Source organism: Sus scrofa, chromosome 18, assembly GCF_000003025.6.
Source record: "Sus scrofa isolate TJ Tabasco breed Duroc chromosome 18, Sscrofa11.1, whole genome shotgun sequence".
Lineage (NCBI taxonomy): Eukaryota > Metazoa > Chordata > Mammalia > Artiodactyla > Suidae > Sus > Sus scrofa.
Genome location: NC_010460.4, coordinates 42,028,155 through 42,054,398, shown reverse-complemented (window position 1 = coordinate 42,054,398; position 26,244 = coordinate 42,028,155). Strand labels below are relative to the sequence as shown.

Genomic DNA, 26,244 nt, shown 5'->3' with positions numbered 1-26,244 from the left:
TCTCATCTCAGCCTCGGCCCTTCCCTGTGGGGCAGCCCTACTCTGCCTCTGCCAAGGCCTTTGCAGCCCCCAGAACTGCCCTGAGCACAGTGGGTGCCAGGCTCCCCCAGCTCCCTGCTCTGAGCTCAGCCCCCTCAGCTGCCCGCCCGTGCAACCCCCACGCTGGGCTGAGGGCCACATGTGCTGAACAAAAGAGAAGAGAGGAAAGGGGTGTCTGGGGACCTTGCGGGCTGGACCGAGAGGAAGCCGGGGCACTATTTTTCCAGGTACCAAGCGAAGGGACCACGGAGCTGGGCAGGGAAGGGGGAGCAGAGGCTGGAGGAGCGGCTGGGGAGGAGGCTGGCCTGGGCTGCTCGGAGCAGACCGCTTAGGCTCCAGAATCTTGGTGCCTGGGCATTTCAGGATGGATCTGGGCTTTGGAGGTGGGGGACCTGGACTGGGATCAGGAAGGAGGCTGGAGCCCTCAGAGTGGTCAGCAAAGGGGCAGGGGAGCCCCGTTTGCCATGTGCAAGATTCCCATACATATGGCTTTGCTTGCTACTCAGAGATGAGCTGAGAGGGAGTCACTCCCTCATTCACTCACCGGAGAAACACCGACGGAGCTCCTAGCACGGGTTATGCATTGTTCTGGGTACTGGCTATTGAACAAAACAGACAATGTTTACATTTCCTGGATGAAGAAACTATAAATCAGAGAGGTTAGGCAACCAATCCAAAGTTGCACAGCTAAGGGAGGGCAGAGCCAGGATTCAGAGCAATGGTCTGGGCCCAGGGTTCTGCCATTTCTCCACACTGGGAGGGTAGACAGGCAGTGCCGTGAAGCAGAGAGGACTTCAAACTGCCTGGCTGCGAGGGAGGGCCAGTCACTTCCCCTCTCCCGGCCTGAATTTCCTCAGTTGACTCGAGGGACTTGGCTGAGCAGTCTGGAATTGTTCCTGGGAGCAGCAAGGGAAACTGGAATTTTAACCAGGGACGGCTCCTAAGTTCTGAGCAAGTTCTGTCCATCAGTCCCTGCAACGTCCAGGGGGAGTCCCTGGAGGTTCCTGAGCAGGGGGAAGGGCAGGGCCGCGCACCCTTGAACTCCGCTTGCCCCGGCCCCTCCCAGTTCCCCAGGACCACGGGTCCTCGGGTTATCAGGGGAAGCAGCTGAAGCTTTGGATAAACAGTAGGGACAGACAGGGACAGGGACATATGGTTTATAAATAAGGGGGCTGGGTGGGCCTGAGCTGGTTGGGGTGGGGAGGGTGAGGATGAAGCTGCAGGGAGAAGCCAGGAGAAGCCTCAGGGGACACCAGGCCCAGGCATCACCCCTCCCACCTCAAGGGCAAGGAGCTCCCGCCAGCTCTTAGGTCCTCACAGTGGAGACCAGGGCTGTTTCCTCCAGGAATGTTCTAGGCTCAGTCCCAGCCACCCTGCTGTGCAAAGGGAAGCTCAGGGCCCGGAGGAATGCAGGGTGGGCGGTCGGGGAGACAGTGAGAAGGAGGAAGGGACGGTGGGATTTTTACCTGGGGGAGGGGAGGGCAGGTGGGGACATCTGCATCTTGCCTGGAAGGCAAGGGCAGCCTCCTTCCAGACCTGTCCCAGGGGGCACTTTAAGTGTTTTATCACATCAAATCACACACTTACTGGAGTTCCCGTCGTGGCGCAGCAGAAATGAATCTGACTGGGAACCACAGCGTTGCTGTGAGCTGTGGTGTAGGTCGCAAACACAGCTCAGATCTGGTGTTGCTGTGGCTGTGGTGAAGGCCGGCGGCTACAGCTCCGATTAGACCCCTAGCCTGTGGGAATCTCCGTATGCCGTGGGTGCGTCCCGAAAAAGACAAAAGACAAAAGACAAAAAAAAAATACACTTATTCAACAATATATCTAGCTGGGTGGAGTGCTTTAGACCATGGGCTCTGGAATCAGACTGTCTAGGTTAGAATCCAGGGTGATGTGCAACAGATCAAGGGGGGCCTCAGTTTCCTCATCTGTAAAATGGGACCACCTCACAGAGCTGTTGTGAAGATTAAATAACATGCTTACTGAAGGGCCCGGCCCATAGTAAACTCTATGTAAGTATTAATTATTATTTTTAATGTTTTATTTATTTATTTATTTATTTATTTATTTATTTTTTGGCTGCCCTGCTGGTATATGGAGTTCGTGGGCCAGGGATCAGATCGGAGCCGCAGTTGCTGCGGAAACGTTGGATCCTTAACCCACTGTGCTGGGCTGGGATCGAACCTGCATCCCAGCGCTCCCAAGATGCTGGCGATCCCATTGCGCCACTGCAGGAGCTCCAGGATTAATGCCTGAAGAGGTAAGTGAAGTTTAACAATCTAATAAACGCCCATGATTCCACCACCCACCCCCCGAACTAGATCACATCCAGCAATTTGCATCCAGTTATATGCATGTCCTGGACTCCCTGAATACCCCTTAGAGGTAATCTGCTATCTTGAATTTTGTGTTTAACATTGCTTTGCCCCCCTTGGCTTCTCCCGACCACTCTCTGCGCCCCCCCCGCCCCCGCCCCGACCACTGGCCATACTACAGCCAAGGAGAGTTTGGTGCAGCACTGATCTCACCCCTGGTGCTGCGCCAGCCTTGGAGCCGTTCCACCCCCACTCCTGCAGCTCCCCTCGGCCCCAGCCCGGAGGGCCCCCCCTCCCCAGATCTAGAGCCACATCTCAACATCTCAGAGGCAGTGCCCCTCCTCCTGTTGCTCTGGGAGGAGTGGCTGAGCAGGTAGCAGCCCAGCTTTGCTTCTGACCCGCTCCGTGACCCCGGGTAGGTCTCTGCTCTCTTTGGGTCTATCCCAAAGAGTGGGTGAAGGGGTCCATCCTTCCTTGGCCATGGAGTCCTCTCTCTGCCAGAAGGGGGCACTTTGCCACATCTGCAAAGTCTGGGGCGTGGCCACAGGGTGGGCCAGTGTGTATGTGTGTGTGTGTGGGGGGGGTGCAGCCTTACTCCCCTCTCCCTGGGGCCCCTTTCCTGGTGATGCTCCCACAAAGCTCTGGGGGCTTTGCTCCCAGCACCTTCAGTTAGTGTAATAACCCCTTCAACACCAAAATAAGCCGTTGAAATTTTGAATCGGAATCTCACTGGGAAGGATGGCATGCAATTTGGGCCGCAGAACAAAGCACCTAGGGCCGGCAACCTGGAGACCCGGGTCCCAGTCCCAGCTCAAAAATACAATTTCCCCTGTGACTTTGGGCACCTCAGTTTCTCCTTCTGCAAAATAGGGGCAATTATCTATGCAGCTGCCAGGGACAGTTGGGTCTGTATCCCTCACAGGCAGCCCCTCTCGTCGGGCCTGGCTGGAGCAAGCTTGCTCCAGGAGGAGGGCAAAGTCTGGGTGAAGTTTAAAGTTTATAAAGAAATGAGTTACCATGCACAAATCAAAGGGCCTTCTTCCGTTAGAGGAAAACAAAGTGTCACATTGTCCTCATGCTGCCTGGCTGCAGGCCAGCCCTCCTTCAGCACCCCGGCCCTTCCACACCTTGGCCCACCCCGCTCCTCCCTGCCCCCCCCCACCCCATTTAGCAGGTGCTCCAGCGGGGCCATGATTTCTGCTCAGGGAAAAAAAAAATCACTCTGGGACTCTGAGACTGACCTGAAAACTTCATCACAGAAAATGATTTGCCCTCAGAGCCCAAAGAATCAAAGCATCCTTGTCAGTGGTACCCCAGGGACTTGGCCCTGGTCTTCAACCTGATCCCCTGATTCTGGCTGGAGGCTAAGCCCTGACCGAGCCCCAAACTTAGCCCTGATCTTGACCCCCAAGTGTGAGCCCCAACTCTGGTCCAACTCAGACCCCAAGTAGATCACAGGCTGAGCTGCCACTCTGGATAGACACTGAGCCTTGACCCAGGCCCTGTGCAGAGGTAGGTCAGGAGCACATGTGAGAGTGGTTATGTCTTCAGGCAGCCAGAGCCCCTGCTTAGCCCCAGCTATATGGGTGCCCTCTGTAGAGACCTCAGGACCCCATCTCCTGTGTTAGGTTTTTCCTGCCCCTGAGGGAAGAACAGGGTTGGGGAAATAGGGAGAGGGGCTAAAACTCAGGGATAGGGCTGGATCTGGACTTGCTCTGAGGACCCTCTCAGCCCACCGCCACAAGGGAGATCTGGCTCAAATATCCAGAAATAGCTGCTCCCTGAGGCCTGTCTACGAGCTACAAGACTCCTACCCCTGTTGTGGACATGCCTGGAGCCACCCTAAGGCAGGGGTTGATTTCCAGCTTGGCCCTGCTCTGACGTTAGAAAGGGGCAGCAGTTGCCCAGTATTACCACCAGGGGGCACCAGACATAGGTGAGACCGAAAAGCCTCCCCTGCCCAGTACTCTGTGTGGTTTGCAGGGGCTGGGAGGGGCGCTCCGCCAAGAACCTGAGGGTACATTTTAAAGAACTTACAAGCTTGTGGGCAAACAGACCCCACTCTACATCGCCAGTACTCACCGGTGACAAGAAAAAAATGAAACACTAGCTACTGGGATCTTTTACATTTAAATTTTTTACAAGGATATTTTTCTTAAACTCAGGAATATTGGAGTTAAAGCAACTGTTGCATCTGAGCCCACATTCTGGACCCGGTCCCTTTTCTTTTTTCTCCATTTTTATGATTTGATGATTTTTATGATACTTAAATATACACAAATATGTAAAATTTTTCTGCATATAATTGTGTCATCTGTGAACAGAATTTTTTTTCCTTTCCTATTTAGATGCCCTATTTTTCTTTTGCTTGCCTGATTATTCTGACTAGAACTTCCAGTACTATGTGGACTAGAAGTGGCAAAAGCTGACATCCCATCTTGTCCCTCATCTTAAGGAAGAAGTTTTCAGTCTTTGATGATTGAGGATGAAGTTCCCTGCGGGTTTTCATATGTGGCCCTTATCGTCTTAGGGAAGCCCCCCTCTCATCTTGGCATATTGAGTGCTTTTATCCTGAAAGGGTAATAGAGTTTTGTCAAATGCTTTTTTCTGCACCAGTGCATATGAGCATGGATGCTTTTCTTCTTCACTGTTAAAAATCTGATATTTTGTATATTTTGTTTGGCTATCTTGTTGTTAAGGAAGGAGGAAGGTAAGTCATTGGCCGTTACTCTGTCTTGTTGGGAAGCAGAAGTTTCTGGGGTGTACATTTTTTAAATCTCTCCTTGTTGACACAAATAGAATTAGTTCACCCTTTTAATGCTGTATATTATTCTGTTGCGTGAATATGTCACATTTTATTGAGCTATTCAGTTATCATTGGACCGGTGTGTTGTTTTCTGGGTTGGACTACCTATGATAAATAATAATGCCTTTTGGAACAAATAGCCAGAAATAGAACTTCTGGTTTAGAGGGTAGGCTTATCTATAACTTTAAAAAATTATATCATATTGCTTTTCTTTCTTTCTTTCTCTCTCTCTCTCTCTTTTTTTTTTTTTTTTTTGTGCTTTTTAGGGCTGCACATGCAGCATATGGAGGTTCTCAAGCTAGGGGTCAAATTGGAGCTGCAGCTGCCGGCTATACCATAGCCACAGCAACGTGGGATCTGAGCCACATCTGCCACCTACACCACAGCTTGCTGCAACATCAGATCCTTTACCCATTGAGCGAGGCCAGGGATCGAACCCTGAATCCTCATGGATACTAGTTGGATTTGTTTCCGCTGCGCCACAACGGGAACTCCCATGGGTCCTTTCTTGAACATACTTTTTTTAAAATGTCGACGTGGTCAAACTTATTAATCCTTTCTTTATGGTTTTTATCTGTATATAAGAAAATTTACTTTCTCCTGAGATTATAAAAGCAAATTTCCATTTTTGGAAAACAATCTTATTATTTTGTCCTTTTATAGTTGGGACTTTAAGCCTTCTAGAATTTGTATTTTGTAAGTGTGAGCTAGAGATGTAACCTTATTTTTTCCGTACAAAAAGTGGACTGTTTCTTGGCTGATAGTCCGTTCTGTAACATGTTCTCTGTGAATCAGGCACTCTAGGAGGCTGGTTTATATGCCTTTCCTTGTCTATTCTTATCCCATGGGCCTCACAAGGAAGTTATCGACCCTACACCCCATTGTTCGGATGGAAAAACTGAAGTTCAGAAAGGTCAGCTTGCCCACGCCGATGGCACATGGTGGAGGCAAATGTTGAACCTTGAGCGGATACAGAGATAGTTAGTGACGGGGGTCCAGAGACACTGTCCATACAGAAGGGACAATGGACCTGAAGGCATCTTGGGGAACGCAAGCAGTTGGATCGGAGTCTCTCCACCTTCATGCTATTGACCTTTGCAGCGGGAAATGCTTTAGACGGCTTGGGGGACCATCCCCCCCGAGCAAGGTAGGATGTTTATCGACACTCCCGGTTTTTATGGTTTTTACCCTTACGTACCAAGAGCACCCTGCCACGCCTCCTCCCCACCCCGACCCCTGGCTGTGTTATTGAAAACTGTCTCTAAGCATTGTCAGATGTCCCCTGGGTGACCAATTGCTTCTTGTCAGGAATCGCTGATTTAAATAATAATCACTAGTAGCAGCAGTAATATCAATTATTAACCCTCTGTAATACTAACTGATACTCAGTTGTTAAAGGTATCAATTACAGCATTTATCCTGGGCTGTTGCCTCCCTATAACTCAGGGACAGAGGCTCTGGCTTTCCCTTTAAGCTACACCTGCTCTGCACTCTGCGCCAGCGCTGTGTCCTCACGCAGCCTGTCACCAGAGGGGCTCTGCTTCGTCCCACAAATGTGCGAGCTCGGTGTCGTGCAACACCTGCCCTGGACCACGGTCGAGGGTGTAAAAACAGTTGTGCAAGGGCAGGAGTGTCTGGGGCTTGGGGGGCGGGTGCTTCCTGTTTTCTTTCCCAGATAGTTTTCTTTGTTGGTGATGATTACAAATGGAAAAATAAAGCCTTGCTGATGTACACTGATTCCTCCATCCAGACACTGCAGGGGCGAGGTGCTCCATCATGCATGATTCGCATCAGGCTGTAAACATGTCTGGGTCACAGCATCTGGCCCAACAGCCTCTGGGAATGCAGAGCTTCTCACAGATGTCTGCACCTGCCAGGTACTGATCCAGGGTAATGCAGAGCCCTGTCTCTAGCTTGGCCAGTTGGGATCCTATACTATCTATCTATCTATCTATCTATCTATCTATCTATCTCCTTATATGTATATTTTGTCTTTTTAGGCCGCACCCACAGCGTATGGACGTTCCCAGGCTAGGGGTGGGATAGGAGCTGCAGCTGCTGGCTTACCCCACAGCCATAGTAATGCCAGATCCGAGCTATGTCTGTGACCTACACCACAGCTCATGGCAACACTGGATCTTTAACCCACGGAGCAAGGCCAGGGATTGAACCCGCATCCTCATGGATATTTGTTGGGTTCGTTTCTGCTGAGCCACAACGGGAACTCCAGGATCCCACATTTTAAAGTCTAAAACTATAATAAAAACGACTGAGTAATGAATATTCCAAAGAATCTGAGCTGCTGGGTAGGTCCTCTTGTTTCTGACCCTGATAACAGTGGTTTTGCCCCATACAGGACGGCTTAGCTCCATGAATCTTCTTGCATGCTTCTGGTTTACCCCTCATGCCGTAGGACTGCTGGAAAGATTCTGATTAGCCCCCACAGGAAGTCCAGAGCCTTGGTCTCTGCAGACGTCATCTCACCATGCAGGCTGGCCTTCCTACTGGGAGTGGAACCGAGGTTTTGCTGGTACATCAGCTTCCTGGCCAGCCCATGGAGGTGCTTCGTGTGGCTTCACTGCCTTTTCTAAGCTCATTCCCACTTTCCAGCCTCCATGGACACCCTACCCCTACCTCCGCTGGGTCCCCAGGACTCTGAGCCAACCCTCCAGCCCTATGGATGAGGCTGTGATCACAGCCAAACTGGGAGCTCCCTGAGGGTGGACCCAGGTCTTCTCCGAGTCGCCTTCGCTTTCGGGGGAATCTGCAGGGTGGGCTGCAGAGGGCTGGGCTCAGAGCAGCAAATACTGATTTTCTTGGGCAAGAGGTGTCCTGGGGCTGTCATTTCTCTGTGATCTTGGGATGAGGGCAGACACAGGCCAGCTTACAGACAGAGTGGAAGGGGACTTGTGAGGGGTTCAACCCCTTCCTGCTGGGGACATGGAGTCCCGCCCCAAGGCCAGGGCTGAGCTGGGCACAGTGTCCTGCGATCCTGGTGAATATTCAGCTGGTTCTGTCCCCTTTGCTGGCTCCTGCCTATTCAAACAGCCACCCAGGAAAGGGAGGCAGAGGGGGCGCTGGCGGTGGCGGCAGCGGGGACGGTGCGGGGAAGTCTGGGGCTCACGGAGGCTGACCCAGGGGACAGAGGCCGAGCCACCACCATGGACAGCGGGGTGTGGGCTGCCTGCATCTTCTGCCTGCTGAGCTCCCTACCAGTCGTGAGTAACCAGCTGGGCTGGAGACCTGGGAGCCACAGGGTCCTACTGGGTCTGCCTGGAGGAGACCCCATGCCCTTCCCTAGAACAGGAGTCTCTCTACCAAGCAGGTCACACGGCCTGGAGACATCCTGATACCCACGGCCCCTCTCCTCCCCCAACCCCCTTCCCAGGCAGTCTGCCCACCCCTGCGATGCTGAACTGAGTTCCCCTCCCTGTTGCTGCCTCCAGGGTCTGTCTGTGCCCACTGGGGCCACCAGACTGTCTGCCCCAAGACACACCTGTGCGTCCCTTCACACCCCAAGTCCTCCCCACACACCTTCCTAGATAGACTCTCCTACGTCCTCCCTACCCCACGGCCCCGGAAGCCACACTCTGATTTGGTTGCTTCCTTTGAAGAGGGCTTGGCGGGGACTGAGTGGGCCTGGGGACGAAGTGGACAACTGCTCCCCTCCAGCATCTGGGGGACTCTTCCTCGTAGGATGCGCCCCGGGGCTGGGGAGACTCATGACATCGTGTATTGCTCAGAAGCCTAGAAAGCTGGAGGCCAGGAGGGGGCTCATCTGAATGTGCCCCCCCAGCATGCTTTCCCGGAGTTCACACAGTGACAGGGACAATGCGGGGACCAGCACAAGAGACACAGAGTGTGTGTGTGTGTGTGTGTGTGTGGGTGAGTGTGTGTTGGGGGGCTGCCCCGCCTCCTGTGCATTGAATGCCACCTCCCCCCACTCCTTGCCTGGCCGTCGGACCTGAATCCTGGCACCGAGAAACTAGCTCTGTGACCTGAGCAAGCTCCCTCGCTTCCTGAACCTCACTTCTCTTGTAAAAGACAAAAATAATGTCTGCTCACCAGGGCTGTTGTGCACGGAGTGGGATCTGACTTGTCACAGGCTGAGCGTGGGGGGCAACAGGGGCACCTCCCGCTGCCCTTCCCTGGGCATCGGGGCTCCTCCCTCTCACCTGTGTGACCCACGGTCAATGCTGTGTTTTGGGGACGGGAGGCTGAGAGCCTGCAGGGGTCCTTCAGGAGCTGGTGCCAGTGTCATGGCCAGCACTAAATGACAGTGTGCCATCTGCCACAGACCCCAGGTCAGATGTCGTCACAGTCCTCAAGGCCAAGGTGTGCAGGGTGACAGGGGGTCCAGCAGGTGCATTTGGGTCAGTCTAGAAAGGGCCACCCCTCCCCCACCCCCAGGGTCATTAGTTGGCCATACCTCAATTTTCCTTCTTTTAGGAAATGTGGGGGCTGCCCTTCTACCCTTTTGGTGGGATGCCTCCCACTAGGGCCCCTCGTTCCTTTGGCCTCCATGGTTGCCTAGTCAGGCCCCGAGAAGGAGCCCCAGGAAGGGCGGGGCTCCCGGCGAGGAGAGCGGGGGAGGGCAGAAGGAGCCCGCAGCTCTGGGAGCACCCAGGCTACAGCTCAGCTGGCTGTGCAAGGCAGTCGTCCCATGCCAGGCCCACCTGCCCTCCCCACCTGCCCGGTTCCAACAACCAGACTGCTGGGGCGTGCGGGGGAGATGTGGGAGAGGTAAGCCGGGGGCTCTGTTTGGAGATGGCCCCTAGGTCACTGAGTCCTGGGGATGAAGCCAAGAGATGACTCTGGGGCACCACCAGACTGGAGCCATGGAGCCTGGGCAGCAGGTGGAATGGGCAACCTGTGGGCCCAGGGGCCCAAGCAGGAAGTGGCAGAGCTGAACCCCAGCTGGACGTGGAGGGCCAGGGTCAGCAGCTCAGGAAGGGGCAGGCCTGGTCGGGGGAGCCTACTTACTGGGCTGGGTCTCCCGGTCCTCTGCTCGCTCACTGGCCTGTGGTGAGGGCCCCGGGTCCTCCTCTGTGGTCACGCACTGTCCACTGTCCTCAGTGCAGTGTTTGAAGTCCTGCCTCTCTGACCCCAGCCCCTGTCTCACAACCACTGCCCTCTTCACTGTGCCTGGAGTTCTGTCTAAGGACACTGGGAATTAATTCAACACCTGCTGACACGGACTCTGGGCCAGACGCTGTGGACTCGTGTGTGCACGTGTGTGTCTGGGGCACACGCGCCTGAGGCTGCCATGGGGAGGGCCCCCTGCTCCCGCAGCCTGGGTGGGTCTCCCCTTCCCGCTCTGCGCACATGCTGTTTTCTCTGTCCCGAATGCCTTTTTCTTCACCACTTAAAAGCTCCCTTTTCTTCGGGTCTGGCTCAAATGCCCGCTCGTCAGTCCCTGTGAGCAGGGACCCCCTCCGACCGTGTCTGTCCTGCCTCTGATCAGGTTGTGTTGGGTCTGTTGGGACCGGGTCTCAGCTGTTCTCCTCACTCCATCCCCCGCCCCATCCGGTGAATCCCTGGGGACAGAAATTTACACTGGTCGACTTCCACGTGCGTGTCAGACACAAATGTGGACCACGTCCACGGTGTAAGGAGCGTGTCTGGTAAACGTGGGCTCCTCACGTGGGTCTGTTTGGGGCCATGGGGTATTGGACAGGCCCCTTCAGTCTTGCCCAAGCTCTGGGGCGGTGGAAGGGAGAGGTGTTAAGAATTCCTGCCTTTGACTGCCAGCTCCCCGGAGACCTTGTTAAAATGCGAAGTCCTAGATCCAGCCGCAGATTTCTGCGTGTTCTTGGCTCCATCCCAAACAATCTCCAGCTGGACCATGAGGCAAACTTGCAGAAATACTGCTAGGGGATTTCCAGAAAAACAGCTTGTTTTCCAGCATCCAGAGAGCATTTCCTGTGGTCACGGGGTTGCACCAGCCTCTGGGGGAACTCCCGAAAAGAATCCTTCAGGGTCACCAAGCTACACACCATAACTGCTCCTCCAGAGGTCCCGTTGTGGCTCAGCAGGTTATGAACCCAAAGAGTATCCATGAGGATGTGGGTTCGATCCCTGGCCTCACTCAGTGGGTTAAGGATCTGGTGTTGCCACAAGCTGCAGCAGAGGTTGGGATGCAGCTCAGATCAAGCCTTGCTGTGGCTGTGGTATAGGTAGGAGGCTGCAGATTTGATTCAGCCTCTATCCTGGGAACTTCCATAGGCCACAGATGCGGCCCTAAAAAGAAAGGAAAAAGGTAAATTATTCCTCCATCAATCTACCCATTGCTCACCCATCCATTTTTTTTTTCATGTCCACATCCATCCAGCCAGCAAAGCTCGAGACAAAGGCATCTGTGAGGTGGTTGTATGAGTTTCCGATTGCTACTATAACAAATTAGCCCCAACTCAGTGACCTTACAATTCTGAAGGTCAGAAGTCCAAAACGGTTTTAGTGGTTTAAAAATCAAAGTGTTGGCAGGGCTGCATTCCCTTCTGGAGACTGTAGGGGAGAATCCACTTCTTTGCCTTTTATAGCTTCTATTTTTTTTTTTTTTTTGTAAGGGCCACACCTGTAGCATATGGAGTTTCCCAGGCTAGGGGTCGAATTGGAGCTGCAGCTGCCAGGCTACACCACAGCCATAGCAATGTGGGATCCAAACCACGTCTGTGACCTACACCGCAGCTCAAGGCAATGCCAATCCCCGACCCATTGAGCAAGGCCAGGGATCGAACCCCCATCCTCATGGATACTAGTCGGATTCCTTTCTGCTGCGTCACTGTGGGAACTCCACCTGTCCGGCTGCATCCTTGGCTCATGGTCCCCTTCCTCCACCTTCAAAGCCAGCAGTGTGGGATCTTCCTCTCCCTGTCTCTCTCTTTCACACACACACACACACAGACACACACACACACACACACACACACACCCTCTGCCTCTGTCATCGCATCTCCTTATCTGACTCTGACGCTCCTGCTTCGCTCTTGTGAAGACCCCAGGGATTATATTGGGTCCACTCAGATCATCAGGATGACCCCTCTGTCATCAGATTCTTAACTTCATCACTTCTGCAAAGGTTTTGTCAGGTCGCCTAGTCACAGGTTTCAGGGATTCGGATGTGGACATATGGGGAGGCCGTGACTCTGCCCACCAGGGTGGTTTGCACAGAATTATTTTCAGGGAGCAGGAGCTCGGAGCAGAGGAGGAAAAGAAGGAAGGGAAAAAGACCGCTGTGCGGATGCCTTCCTGAGTCGACCCCCTCCGGGAGATCTTCTGAAATCTTTAATGTGCTCAGGATCTACTTCCATGCGATGAAAAGGGGAAGGATCCATCCAGCTCTCTATCTGCTCACCCTCCCTTCCTTCTTGCCCGCCTTTCATCCAAATACCCACTTAGTAGGTCTGGACGCGCTTCGGGGCAGGGCCACAGAGATGAATCGGGCTTTACCTCTGTCCTCAGGTCCTTTGATCAGCAAGCCCAGAGGAAGCCCCCGGCTGGCTGGGCTCATCCATGAACTCTCTCCCACAGGCCTTGGGCCACGTGCACCCGGAATGTGACTTCATCACCCAGCTGAGAGAAGACGAGCGAACTTGTCTACAAGCAGCAGACCGGATGGCCAACTCCTCCTCGGGTACCGGGCTTGGGAGGGAGCAGGGGGCTTGTCATGGATGTCTTGACCTCCTCCGGCCTCACCACTCAGGACGGTGGACCAGCCTGTCCCTGGCCTGAGTCCTCTCTGTTCCCATCTCGCCGTCCAGGCTGTCCTAGGACCTGGGATGGGCTGTTGTGCTGGCCGACGGCAGGCCCTGGGGAGTGGGTGACCCTCCCCTGCCCGGCTTTCTTCTCTCACTTCAGCTCTGAGCCAGGTGAGGGGGACTGGGCGGGTGCGGGTGGAGGTCAGGTGGTTTCACCCGGTGGCGGTGGCGGTGGCGGTGGTGGTGGCAGAGGATGGCGGACACACCCTGGCTTTGGAGCCCCGCGTCCCCCTCCCCGTCTTTCTCTGTGACCTCCCAGCCCTCCATCTCCTGACCTGTGACAGTGCTGTGCGCAGGGCCTGGCACCCAGTAAATGTTCTCTGGATGTGCCCTGGTTGGGGGGCGGGGCTGGCTCTGCGGGGGAGGGGCACAGCCTTTCTGATTCTAAGATGCTATCGGCTGCCTGGAGGGGGCCGGTGCAAGGGGCCCCCACTTTGCACCCCCCCCCGGGCCTGGGTGTCTGGGTGGACCATCCTTCCAGAGGCCGAAAGGGCCTCCTTTGTCCGGCTTGTCCTTAGAACGCTGGGCCTGAATGCGCTACTCTGCGCCTCGGGAAGGTGTTCTCTCAGTTAATAGATGGTGAGTCTGGGGCCAGCAAGGAAGGTCTCAGAAGGTGTCCCAGGCAGCTGGGCCCAGACCCCAGGCCTCTGAAGAGAAGGCTTCCCCCTCTCTGCCGTGGAGATGGGCCGTCCTGGGGCAAGGGGAGGGGTGCCCTGACCAGACCTCTGCTTCCCACCCCCCGCCTGCCTCCCAGGGGCCCTGAAGCGGGACTGCACCACCACGGGCTGGTCTGAGCCCTTCCCGCCATATCCCGAGGCTTGCCCTGTGCCCCTGGAGCTGCTGACTGATGAGGTAAGAGGCTCCTGGCATCTTGGAGGCAGGGTCGCTGTGGATGTTTGTTTGGGTGGTGGGCGCACAAAGGTAGGGTCCCCAGGTCGCCTGTAGGCAGCGGGTTGGAATATTCATCAGCACATTTCCAGAAGCTGGTAGTGTCTGGAGGAGAGGGGTCTTGGGCTCACTTGCTCAAGGGTGACAGGTGGGCTGTGCTCTTAGGATGGAGGGGGAGGCAGAGGATGGGGTGGGAGATGTGCTGGCCGCCGTCCCCTGGTCTCCTTGGCGTACCCTCTCTGTGCCCTGACCCCCAGGACGGGGCGCTTGGAGCACTTCTGGGGAACAAAGCCCCTGGTGGCCCTGGGCAAGCTCCTTGCCCTCTCTGGTCCTCAGTCTGTGGGCTGGTGTGCACAACTGTGGGCAAGGGAGGAAGACTGAAGCTTGGGGTGGTGGCAGTGACCCTGATCCAGCCGGCACACCCCAGCTTCTGAATTGAGCAGGGCCTCTGCCAGATGCTTCTCACCCATAATCCTGTATCTCTTCCCCTCCACCCCCCGCCCCCAGCCCTGGAGGTGAAGCAGGAGTCTGACCGTCTGTCAGATGAAAAGACTGGGTCAGGGAGGGGTGGTGGTTGCCTGTATCCCTCAGGGTTGCTGGATCCCTGCTCCCCTCTCCGCCCCCGCAGCCGGCCCCGCTCCGTGTTTGTCTCTGGGGTCCAGGCTGACTTTGATTGATCCAAATCCTTGACCAGGGGAAGAGCTTTTCCTTGCATCTCTCCCTGGCTATCCCCTTTATTTGGGGTCTTTGTGTCCCCAGGCCGGGAACAAGCTGGATGTCAATAAACAAGGCTTGTTTCCTCCTGAGCGCCGTGGGTCCCCAGGGAGGCAGTTTCTGCAGCACCGTTGCCCACCTCCCTGAGGAGCAATGACAGGCAGCTCGCCTGCTCCATCCCTGCCTCCTCCCTCACCAGCCGACAGGCTGCAAACAAATGCTCCAGCTCCCGAGGGGCTTTGCCTGGTCCCCGCAGATGCTCCTGCCCCCACAGCAGCAGTTTGGGGTTAGAATCGAAAGCTTCACTTGCTTGACTGTCAAGCCTCCTTTTCCCCAAGGGCCCAGTTGCTGAGATACCTCCATCTCCACCCTCCCCAGAAATCCTACTTCTCCACTGTGAGAATCGTCTACACCACGGGCCACAGCGTCTCTGCCGTGGCCCTCTTCGTGGCCATCGCCATCCTGGTTGCTCTCAGGTTCGCCGTCCTCACCACCTGCTCCAGGACCTTCGCTGCCTCCCCGTCGCCCACGGCGGCAAACTTAAATCCTGGAGATACTCAAGACGCTCCCAGATCTGGCGCCTCTTTCTAACCTTTCCTTTCCTTCCCCCGCAAGCCGACCCCTCCCTTCACACTCCAGGGCCAGCTCCCTCCTCTGTGCCTTTGCTCATGTGGAATTTATTTGGCTGGAATTTATCCGCCTCCTTCTTCCTCAGTGTCTTCCCATCTGTTAAAATTCAAAGCTCAGTGTGCCTCTGCCTTCGGCATCCTCTGCATCTCTCCAGTGAAGCCCTTCTGGACCATGTCAGTTCCTTTGACTTTTGCCCTCTTGAAGCCCCCCAGACTTCCGAGTCTGAGCCCCACCCCGCCCAGCCTGTCTCCTGGGGATGGGCTTCATCTCTCTGATCAGCCAGCCCCCACCCCCACCCCCACCCCCGGGCGGTACCCTGTGGTTTCTGCCTCTGTCCTCCAGACTCTGAGCTCCCCGAGGGCAGGGACGGCTATTCTCTGTGGCCTCACCTACCCTGAGCCCAGCCTTCCTGCACGGGTAAAGCTGAAGCCTCAGGTTCAGCGCAAGTGGATCCAATCCAATCTGATCTGATCCTAGCCAAGCCAATTTGATTCACCTCCTCACCTACTCAGCCGCCCCAAGCCTGCTCTGAGCACACCATAAGCCCGTCTCCCACCTTGCGTCCTGTCCCCCACCCCCCCCACCCCCTCCAGGAGGCTCCACTGCCCCAGGAACTACATCCACAGCCAGCTGTTCGCCACCTTTATCCTCAAGGCGGGAGCTGTGTTCTTGAAAGACGCCGCCCTCTTTCACAGCGAGAACACGGACCACTGCAGCTTCTCCACGGTACCAGCCAGGGTTGGGGGTGCCGGTGGGGGTGCGGGAGAGGAGGATGGGTTAAGGCTGTAGATGTGCCCGCTGGTCCAGTCCCCTGGGGCCCTGGCCTGGCCAGTGACAGAGCAGGAAATCGCCCCTCCCCCTTCCCGCCCCTCTTTGGGGTCAAGTCCTAAGTCCCCCTGCCGTTTCCTGGACCCTGCCGTCCACCCCATTTCCCTTATTCCACGCTCTGTTCTATATTCCCTCCCCCTATTCCATGGCCCATCCCTTACCCCAGCCTGGACCACGTTCCGCTCCACCCAGACTTTCCTCTTCGCCCTCCCTCTGAGCAGGTCTCTCTGTGCTGCCTGTGGGTGTGAGGGGCTTGCAGATGCCCCCAAGGGGACAAAGAGAACAGATTGTACCAGATTATGGGGCTGGCAGAGAGACGGAGCTGACAGCTGGGAGAGGACAGGCGAGGGCTCCAGGAAGGAGATGGCTTTGGAGCTGGGTGGGCAGCGATGATGCAGAAGGACTGGGGAGGAGCCGGGTGAAGCAGCCCCCGCAGACAGGAGAGGCTGGGGCAAGTCCAAGAACTGGGGGGTCCTAACGGGGGCTGGGAGGCGAGTGAATGAGAAGAGGTGGAAAATAAAGGGAGGCGGGCTGCGTGTGGAGGCCCAGCGCTTAGTAGGTCCTCTGACACTGTGCTCGAGACGAACAGATACATGAGTGAACCAGCACGTGCCCTTCATTCATCAGGGAAGGAAATTACAATACAGACGGAGCACTTATGTGCCAGGCATTACACTAAACGCTCTGCATCTCTTATCTCCTTTTATTTCCTACCTATATTTTCATTTTTGTCCCGTTTGTAGATGAGGGACAATTGGCGATGTCACCCAGCTGCTGAGGGGTGGGAGTGGGACCCAGCCTGGGCCATCTACGCTCGGAGGCCATGCCTCTCACCCCGACAGATGAGCAGAGTCGAGCTGTGAATGAGTGCATGTGTGGGTGCCGGCGCGAACGGCGGCCGAATGGAGCCGCGTGGGAATGAATGGCCTTCCATGTCCTCAGCTCTAGGGCTTGACTTGAGCTCAGGAGAGAAGGGACGAGAAGGCAACTAGTAGCCACTCGTGTAAATTTCCATTTAATCTTTCTGAGGCGGCCATGAGCTAGGAATCGGGTTTTTCCTTTTACAGATGAAAAGCTAAGGTATGGGGAGGGTACCCAGATGGTACACAGGGACCCAGGCTGTCTGGACCTCAAATCTGTGTCTTAACCACCACATTACACCACCGCATCCCCTCTGGGGCAGCCCAAGCTGGAGCAGCCCTGGAGACTCAGGGCCTGAGTGGGGTGGGGAGACCGGGTGGGGCTCCAGTGGGCGTCCCGGCTCTGAAGCACCCGGCCCTGGCCCGCAGGTTCTGTGCAAGGTCTCTGTGGCCACCTCCCATTTCGCCACCATGACCAACTTCAGCTGGCTGCTGGCAGAAGCTGTCTACCTGACCTGCCTCTTGGCCTCTACGTCACCCAGCACGAGGAGGGCCTTCTGGTGGCTGGTTCTCGCTGGCTGGGGTGAGCATCCAGCCGAGGTTGGGCACCGTGGGGGTGGGAGTGAGGGTGGAGGATGCCCAGGATAGGCACACAAAGGTTGCTTCAGCTCACTCATGGTGACCCCAAGGCCCGGAGCGGGGAAGGGCAGCTTGTAATCCTACAGCAAGTGTTGGAGCTCGGGGCCACGTCCGCAGCCTCTGAGCTCTTGCCTGGTCCGGCCTCCATGGTGCCCCCGTGGCTGGCAGTGGAGGTGGGAGGCAGGTGCTGGATGGAGAGCAGACCCCTTACTCGCGTCTTCTCTGTACCCGCAGGGCTGCCCCTGCTCTTCACTGGCACGTGGGTGGGTTGCAAGTTGGCCTTTGAGGATGTTGCGTGAGTCTGCGTGATCCCCTCGTCCCCTCTGTCCCGGGTTCCCATGGGCTGTGAATTGGACATTCAGGCAACGTGGCTGTTGTTCAACCTGGGGAGAGAGAAGGAGCTCTCTCCTGCTCCTGCTCCTGCCTTCAGGGAATCCCCAGGCCTGAGGGTGGGGAGACATGGTCCGTGGACAGCACTGAAGGGGCCTGAGCCCCGGCAGGAAGGGGGTGCAGAGGCTCAGGGCGCCGGGGCTCCAGGAGAGGCACGGGTAGGGGGCTGTCAGTGGGGGCTTCTTGGAACAGAGGCGGAAGTGTTGAGGCTGTAAGAAGGCAGCAGACAGACTGATTTTTGAGAAACTCACCTTCCAGGTGGAGAGAAAGGGTGAGTCCAGCTTGGATTGGGGTGCTCCTTCGGAAAGGTTCTAAATGTCCGGGAGAGAAGATAAGGCTGGACAGTAGGGCATGAGGCTAGAAGACCCAAATTCCAGAATGAGGAACCTAACGGCCAGCAGGCAGAGAGAAGAGAGGAGGGAGCAGCATGGGTACCTCCAGAAAAGGGTTTTGCAGCACCTGCCCGCACGGCACCCCTGCATCTGTCCTGGCCTGTCCTCTCCCCAGGTGCTGGGACCTGGACGACAGCTCCCCCTACTGGTGGATCATCAAAGGGCCCATCGTCCTCTCCGTGGGGGTCAGTGCCTGAGACTGGTGGCCTCTGCTTTTTTCAGCCTACCGCCTGGGTCCACTGAGCAGCCATACACAGCAGGAAACACGACTCCAGGCTGGGAGTCCCGACACCCAGGTTCCAGCCTGGCTCTGCCACAGATTCTCTGTGCAGCCTCTCTGGACCTCAAGAGCCCGTTGGTAGAACCAGTGCTTCCAGCTCAGAGTTTTGATGAGTCTGTGCCCTGGTTTCAGATCACCTACTACTGCAGTGAGGCTGGGCTGTGGGGGTAGACGGCGTGGCTGCTGAAACGCTTACCTGCTCCCATGCAGAAGACAGAGCATCCAGGACTGGTTTGCGTGGCCTGGGTGAATGTACACATTTTTGTCAGTTTTGCAATTGTGCAAAGTGAAGGCCATAGGCTTTGTGCCAGAGAAGAGCCTGAGAGGTGCTGGAGGCAGGATGGCAAGGCCTGACCTCCACCCTGGTCCCATGACTGGAGAGGGAGGAGGACCCTGAGCCCCTGAGTCCTTGAACCCCACATGGGACTTCCTAGTCACTAGGTGACAAGGTCAAGGTCTAGAGCAGTGATATGCACATCCTTCCACCTGCACATCCCCGCCTCTCAGGACTTGAGGTTCCTGGGCCCCAAAGAGGCCCCACCCCCGGCATTGGAGTCACCCTGATCCTTGCTTTCCACCTTCCTGCACCTCTATTTTCCAGGTGAACTTTGGGCTTTTTCTCAATATTATCCGCATCCTGCTGAGGAAACTGGAGCCAGCTCAGGGCAGCCTCCACACCCAGCCTCAGTACTGGTAAAGTGTGTGTGTGTTTTAGGGATTATGGGACAAAACTGGAGCAGGAGTCAGCATGTTCCTTTTTGATTCACGATTAGGCATTTGTGATCCTGGTCCTATGATTCTTACCATGTTCCCAGAGAGAGAATGGATCTGGCCCCTGCCCTCTGGGACATCACAGCATAGGAAGTGTGGGGGCTCCAAACAGCCAGTTACCAGGCCAGACAGCTGATGAGTGCTGAGATCAATTTCAGTAGGCGCCTCCTGAAGGAGATCCTTTTAAAATAGATGGTGCAGTTTGGGGTGCAATCAAGGAAGACTTCCCGGAGGAAGTGTCTTTGAACTAGATGCACAGACTTGACTGGAATACATTGAGACAAGAGCATTTGGCAGAGAGAACCTTAGACTCCAGGGGTCCGAGGTAAAGAACACCAGTGGGAAGTGAAAGGAGGCAGGGGGCATGTAGGTGTTTCTAATTCCAGCCCTGGGCTTGTCTTCTTCTGCAGGCGTCTCTCCAAGTCAACCCTTCTCCTCATCCCACTGTTTGGAATCCACTACGTCATCTTCAACTTCCTGCCTGACAGTGCTGGCCTGGGCATCCGCCTCCCCCTGGAGCTGGGACTGGGCTCCTTCCAGGTGAGGCCCCCAGGCACTCACTCCTTCCCTCTGAGTCGTTGGCAGGAGGCAGGTGCTCCCGTCCATGGGCCGGGTTGACTTCACGGTAGGTCAGGGCGACTAGGCTGGCTATTCTTCCTTCCAGCCCTCGCCATTCATTCAGCTGCCCGCCAGGCTGCTCCTCTTCCATCCATCCATGTCTCTATTGTTCAATTACACCTGCACATATCTGTCCAACCATCCTCCCATCTCTCCATCCATCCACCCAGTCCATTCAATATATACTGAGCACCTATTATGTGCCAGGCTCTTTGCTTAATACTGGGCGATGCAGGAATAAAGAAAATCAGAGAAATGGGCCACTGGGGCCCACAGTACAGCCTTGGCCGTCTTGTGTGACAGTTACATGTGACAATACACTGGACATAGTAAGTGATGAACACACCTTCTTACCCTTTTCCCAAAGACCTGGCTCAAGCCATAGCCTGGCGGTGGGTGAAAAGGTAGTAGGAAGACACCTTGAGGCCGGGCCAAGGTGACGGGCCCCTTTCTCTTTGGCCCCACAGGGCTTCATTGTTGCCATCCTGTACTGCTTCCTCAACCAAGAGGTATGTGACCCTTCAGGCTGTCCTTACTCATTAAGGCTTCGCTCTCACCAGTCCTACGTCCTCCCTCCCCCTCCTGTCCAGCCCCTGTTAATCCCAGTTCTACAGTCCTTCCTGGGAGTCTGTTCTGAGCTTCTGGATCAAGCTACACCTGAATACTTCCTATAAACATCTTTTATCCATCCCTTCTCTGGGCTGGGCCAAGTTTACTGTCCATTCAACAGGAAGTAGAAGAGGCCTTTCAGGGATCATAAGAGGATGGGGGGGGGTAAAGGGATCCCTTAATTCTGTGTTCCTAAAATTGAACAAAAAGGAGAGTGGGGGAACGAACAAGTCAGTTCCTGGAGAGACAGAGAGAAGACAGAGAGGAATCAAGAAAGCCAGAGGTAGACATACAAAGTCTAGGGAGATAGATTCAGGTGCAGAGCCAGGGAGGACAATGGAGGGCAGGGCACTGGAGGAGAGACGCACAAAAACCCAGACCCAGCAGAGGTGGACAAACGTGAAGAGACAGGATAGATGGTGTCGGTGTTCTTGCAGAATGATGGAGAGATGGCAGAGAGGAGCCAATTAGAACATCCCGCCCGAAGACACTCGACACTTTCCCTTTAGGACAGACTTGCTTTATGGGAGAAGTGGGGGAATTTGAACTCAGTGCCCCAGATGACGTCTGAAAAAAGGGATTCCACAGAAATGTGTCGAGGGATCTGTTCCAGGAAGCAGGTTTGAGGGCCAGACAGTTACATGCCTCTGGAGACAGGGAGCTTACTACCTCTCAACAGTTGTCAGGAAGCTCACTTTTATGTTGGACAAACAGAATATATCTCCCTTTTGCCTTTTGTCACCGCTTAGGCTCATCTTTGTCAGAAAGGTCCCAGCCTCTCTGCTCCCTCTGCCCACCGGAGCCCCCTTGGAGATGTGAAACTGCAGACATTACCCCCAACCCCCTGCACTTCCCAAATGGCTTTTTTTTTTTTCACTTATTCTCAGTACCCTCAACTGCGACTCCTCAGAAAGTTTGGAGGCTTCACTTCCTTCAGGTCATGTCCTCTGGACAGGCTCCCAGTGGCCACAATTCAGCTCAGTGGGCAGGGGCCGGACTGAGCCCCAGAACAGGGTCTCAGCTATTTGGAGAAGACAGAGTAGGTTTTTTTTTTTTTTTTTTTTTTTTTTACCAGAAACTCAAATAAAGCACCCATAAATATCTTTAACTGGGCCTAGACAAAGGCAGTGCTAAAAGGCAGAAAAAGAGTGGAAGGGAATGGTCAGAAATACTCCCAGGAAGGAGGAAGTAGTATCCTCCAGACACAGTACTTAGCAGTGGCTGCGGCCAACCATAGCTTCTCCTGCCCCAGAAACCCCTGTCTCTGTTTCTCCTGCATGGTCTCTCCCTGTGCTCTCAGCCCCACTGGGGTTGAGTAAAGAAGCAGCCAAGGGACCTCCCTAACATCCTCCCTGTTTCCTTGGAGGTGAGGACTGAGATCTCACGGAGGTGGCATGGCCATGACCCTGAACTTCTGCCAGCCTGGAGGACTCATGCCAAATGGGCAAAGCCTTCCCGCTCAAGGGCGAAGGTGCTGACAACTGTGTGCTAAGCTGCCCTTGTCACACACCTGGAATCCACACCTGAACGTGGGCAGCGGCTTGGGTCCACCCTCCTCCAGAGGAGGGGGACCAGCCCCCTGCCCCCCAGGAACCCTCCGTTCGTGCCCTTGCCCAGGCTGCAGTCCAGCCCTTCTTTCCTGTCCTGCCTCTGACTCTTTGGCCTGAGTCCCTGTGTGTCTACCTCTGAAGTCGTTGGTTCCTCTGTCTCTTTCCTTCTCGCGTCCCTCCTCCTGGAGTCTGGGCCGGAGCCGAAAGCCAGAGGAGCCAATAAACTTGTAAATGAGTGGATGTGCTTTCGAGTGACTCCATGCGCCTCTGCCAGGGAGGGATCAGTGGGCTTTTCTTCAGACCTCACGCCTTAGTTCATGTCGCGTCGCTGTCATTTGTCTGTACTGGGGTCCTCTGGTTTAATGCACTTTAAAAATGTACCCTCTTCCATCTCTACCTCCACGCCGCTCCCCTCCTCCCACAGGCAAATATTCCAGCGTGTTCATGTGAATACTTGCATTTCTGTGTTTTCCCGCGAAATGCGTGGTGTGATGCGTGTCTGTACTTTTAATTTACATAAATGCTGTCGGTTGTATGTCTCATCCTGCTTCTAACGTCTTTCCTCCCGGCACGATTCTTGTAAGAGATCCACCCAGGTTGCCGTGGGCGCTCATCTGGTCGCTTGTTTTGACTGCTGTATGGTGCCACGGGGTGTCACCACCCACGTGTGACCGTCTCGTCTCCCCCTGGCTCTAGGTCAGTGCGTGTTCATGTGCTGGGTCTTCCCGCCCCCGAGCCCATGGCGACACATACCCGGGACTGGAAGTGCCGGGTCAGTGGTTGTGCCTTTTCTTGACGTGACAGAGTGGTGCCAGATTGCGCTCCAGAACTCCGGCCAGATCTCCACTCCCACCAGCAGTGCCGCCAACCCTTGGCATTTGCCAGCATTTTAATGTTTGCAAGTCAAATGCGTGTAAAGTGACATCTCCTTGTTGTTTCAATTTGCATTTCTCTGATAACTAATGAGCACGTCTCTCCTCTGCCTTGTTAGCCTTTGGGTTTGTTCTTTTGGAAATGGCTGGGATCTCTTTCCCTCCTTTTCTCTAGGGTGGAGATCGTTCAGTTCTAGATTTTTCTCTTCTATCTTCTCCATTGTGTGCCCTCGTGCCCCCAGCCTGCTGCCAGCTGATCGCGCCCGTGCCCCCTCCCCCCCCATTAAGAGCCACCGATGCAATAATGGTCATAGTCCACTCCTCCCCCATCCTCCTCCTTGGCAGGAGGTAGGAGGGTGAGAACTGGGTGCTGTCCTTGGGGAGCAGTTTGCTGACTGATGGGCATAGAGGGAAATTTCAGGATAGCGAACAGGCAGAAATGGCTAGTGCAGGTCAGGACCAAATCTCTCCCATTCTTGGTCTGCTCACAGCAGGTCTGTCCCGCAAAGCTCAGCTCCCCGTGGCCTCTGGGAAGTCTTCCTTCGTCACCCTCACCCTTCCTGCCATTGCCTTGTCTTCTGAAGGCCACATTCTCCTTTGCAGTCACACGGGGAAAAGAGATGCCTTTGTAAGAAACCCAAGGGCACATTGTTGGCCATGATGCTCACCCACCCAGCACCTTTCTGGTCAGACAAATGCGGCTTGGTCTGAAAACCCTGCCACGCATTCCCTTCTTCAGCCTCCGATCATGAAATTAGTTCATACTGATTGCAGGGCATTTGGGAGATGTAGAAGCAATTTAAAAAGAAAATAAAAATCAGCTGTATTCTGTTTACCGAAAGACAATCACCAGTGATATTTTTGTATGTTTCCTAAAAGATTTTTTTCCTTTGCATTTTTGAAACGTCTGAAGATCGTGCTATGTTCATCAATTTGTATCTTGTTTCTTATATTTAAAATTAACATAAGTGATATAGGAAAATGGACAAAAAGCACATGAAACGATGCGTGATATCATTAGTTATCGGGAAAGCGAAAATCAAAACCACAAGGAGATACTGTTTCACACCGGTAGGATGGCTAAAGTGAAAAATCAGACAATGACACATGTTCACGAGGATATGGAGAAATTGGAATGCTCATGCTTTGCTGGTGGGAATGTAAAATGGTAAAATTGCAACAAGTCTGGCAGTTCCTAAAAAAGTCCAACCTAGAGTTACCACATGAGCCAGAAAAGCCGCTCCTAGGTATGGAGGCAAAAGGATTGAAATGTCCCTCCACACAAAACTCGTACATGAATATTCATAGCAGCATTATTCACCATCACCAAAAGATGGAAACAACCCAAATATCCATCAGTTTGTGAATGGATAAATGAAATGAAGCATTACCATATAGTGGATAAGCAAAAAGAATGACATATGATATATGATAGGATACGATGATCCCTAAAAAGATACTAAGTGAACTGGCTCAGTCACAAAAGATCATGTATCGCATGCTTCCATTGATATGAAATATCCAGAATAGGTAAATCCATAGCGATTGAAAACAGATTAGTGGTTTCCTGGGGCTGAGGGGAGGGGGAAATGAAGACAGATGACTGATGGATAAGGGGTTTCTTTAGGGCTGATGACATGTTCTAAAATCGACAGTGATGGAGTTCCCCTTGCGGCGCAGCGGAAACGAATCGGCTAGTATCCATGAGGACATGGATTCGATCCTGGCCTCGCTGGCTGGGTCGGGGATCTGGTGTTGCCTTGAGCTGGGGTGTAGGTTGCAGATGCAGCTTGGATTCTGTGTTAATGTAATGTGGTGTAGGCCAGCAGCTGTAGCTTCGATTTGACCCCCAGCCTGGGAACCACCATATGCTGTGGGTGCAGCCCTAAAAAGCAAAAAAAAAAAAAAAAAAAAAAAACTAGATATCAGTGATGGTTGCACACTCTGCATATATATGAAAACCCACAGAATCATACACTTCAAAAGTGTAAGATTTAAGATGTGAATTTTATCTCAATAAAGTTATTAAGAAGGGTAAATCATGGCTGCTGAGGGAGGCTTGCAGACCCTTATTCTGCAGTGTGATTTACAAAGTCTACCTAATAATCTTGTGTAGCCAATGATTATTTTACGCATCTTTCCTGGTGATCTTTGCTTCCAATTTTTTAACAAATAGTTGTGAGGACAAACTTCCTTGCATACAATTCTCCATGTGTGTCTCAAAAAAGATAAAAACTTGGAGTAAATTCCTAGACCTAGAATTTTGAAGCCAATGCAATGCATGTGAGTCAGTGAAGCTTGTTGGCGAATTGACTTCCAGAAAAGGTGGCCCGGTGTATTCTTGTGCAAGCAGTGTGAATGCGATAGTTTCTCTGCGTCATTATTGTCATTAAGAGTATTTCTGTCAGCTTAGCAGTCAAAGGGTGCTCTTCTGAAGTTTTAACTGGTGTTACGAGCTAAAGTTAGCAGTTAGTTCACGGTGGTAGCGGTGGTTGAGGCAGAAGCTCATTTTGTGAATGGTCCATTCTTTCCGTAGAAGTTTCATCCATGGCTGGAACTCCGTTCCTTCCTCCTCGACCCTTTCCAGTTTCAGCTGGAGCCTCAAATTCCCACCCCATGGCTACTCTCTTCCACTGCAAGGATCCCTGGACTGGGCCTACCTAGAGGGTTCCTGGGAAGATCCCTTGACTGTCAAACCCTTCCCTTCTCAGAGCCTCAACATCCCCATCTGTAGCAGGAAGGAGGTGGTTGGTAGGGATTTCTGAGCGCGCTTCGAAAGGGACCTTGAATTACAGGCAACAAGAAGAGCAATGCTCAACTTGGCCACCAGGTGGCAGAACAAGTAAGGCCGGGAACCCCGGCGGGGCTGACGCTGCTCCCTGGATGAGGCCCAGACACTGGAGAGGGACGCTGGACTCCCAGGACCTGGCCTTGGGCACAGGAAGCCTGTGGGGCTGGTGGCAGAAGGGGCTTCTGGTCTGGCCAGCCTCAGGAGCAAGAGGTTTCTGGAGGAGAGGGGGGAATGGGGCACTGCCAAGTCCTTCTGACTCCAGCCTTGAGGAGGAACAAGCTAAGAAGAATGAGAGCTCAAGCAGCAGGAAAACCCGTGCTCATGGGAGTCTCAGTACAGCGTTCACACCACAGGGGGTTCCCTGGGCTCCTGGTTTTGTGCAGGAGAAGGAGGGTTTCCCATCGTCCACGGCAGTGTTTTCCTTCCAGCCAGCTTCTCCTCAGGTCTTAAAAGGAGTTTCCTAAAAGGAAGGGAGAAACAACTTCCCGCTG

The 26,244-nt window shown here is 54.2% G+C and overlaps 1 protein-coding gene across 3 annotated transcripts; it reads left to right on the top strand.

Moving 5' to 3' along the window:
• On the top strand, window positions 8,221-23,894 carry GHRHR (growth hormone releasing hormone receptor). Of its 3 annotated transcripts, XM_021078506.1 has the most exons (14): window positions 8,221-8,382; window positions 12,695-12,797; window positions 12,925-13,032; window positions 13,676-13,773; window positions 14,902-14,999; window positions 15,747-15,879; window positions 17,271-17,424; window positions 17,715-17,775; window positions 18,378-18,447; window positions 19,144-19,235; window positions 19,724-19,853; window positions 20,399-20,440; window positions 21,907-22,011; window positions 22,787-23,894. In XM_021078506.1, exons 1-14 carry the CDS (start codon window positions 8,326-8,328, stop codon window positions 22,889-22,891), a joined length of 1,356 nt encoding a protein of 451 aa, XP_020934165.1. In that variant the 5' UTR covers window positions 8,221-8,325; the 3' UTR covers window positions 22,892-23,894.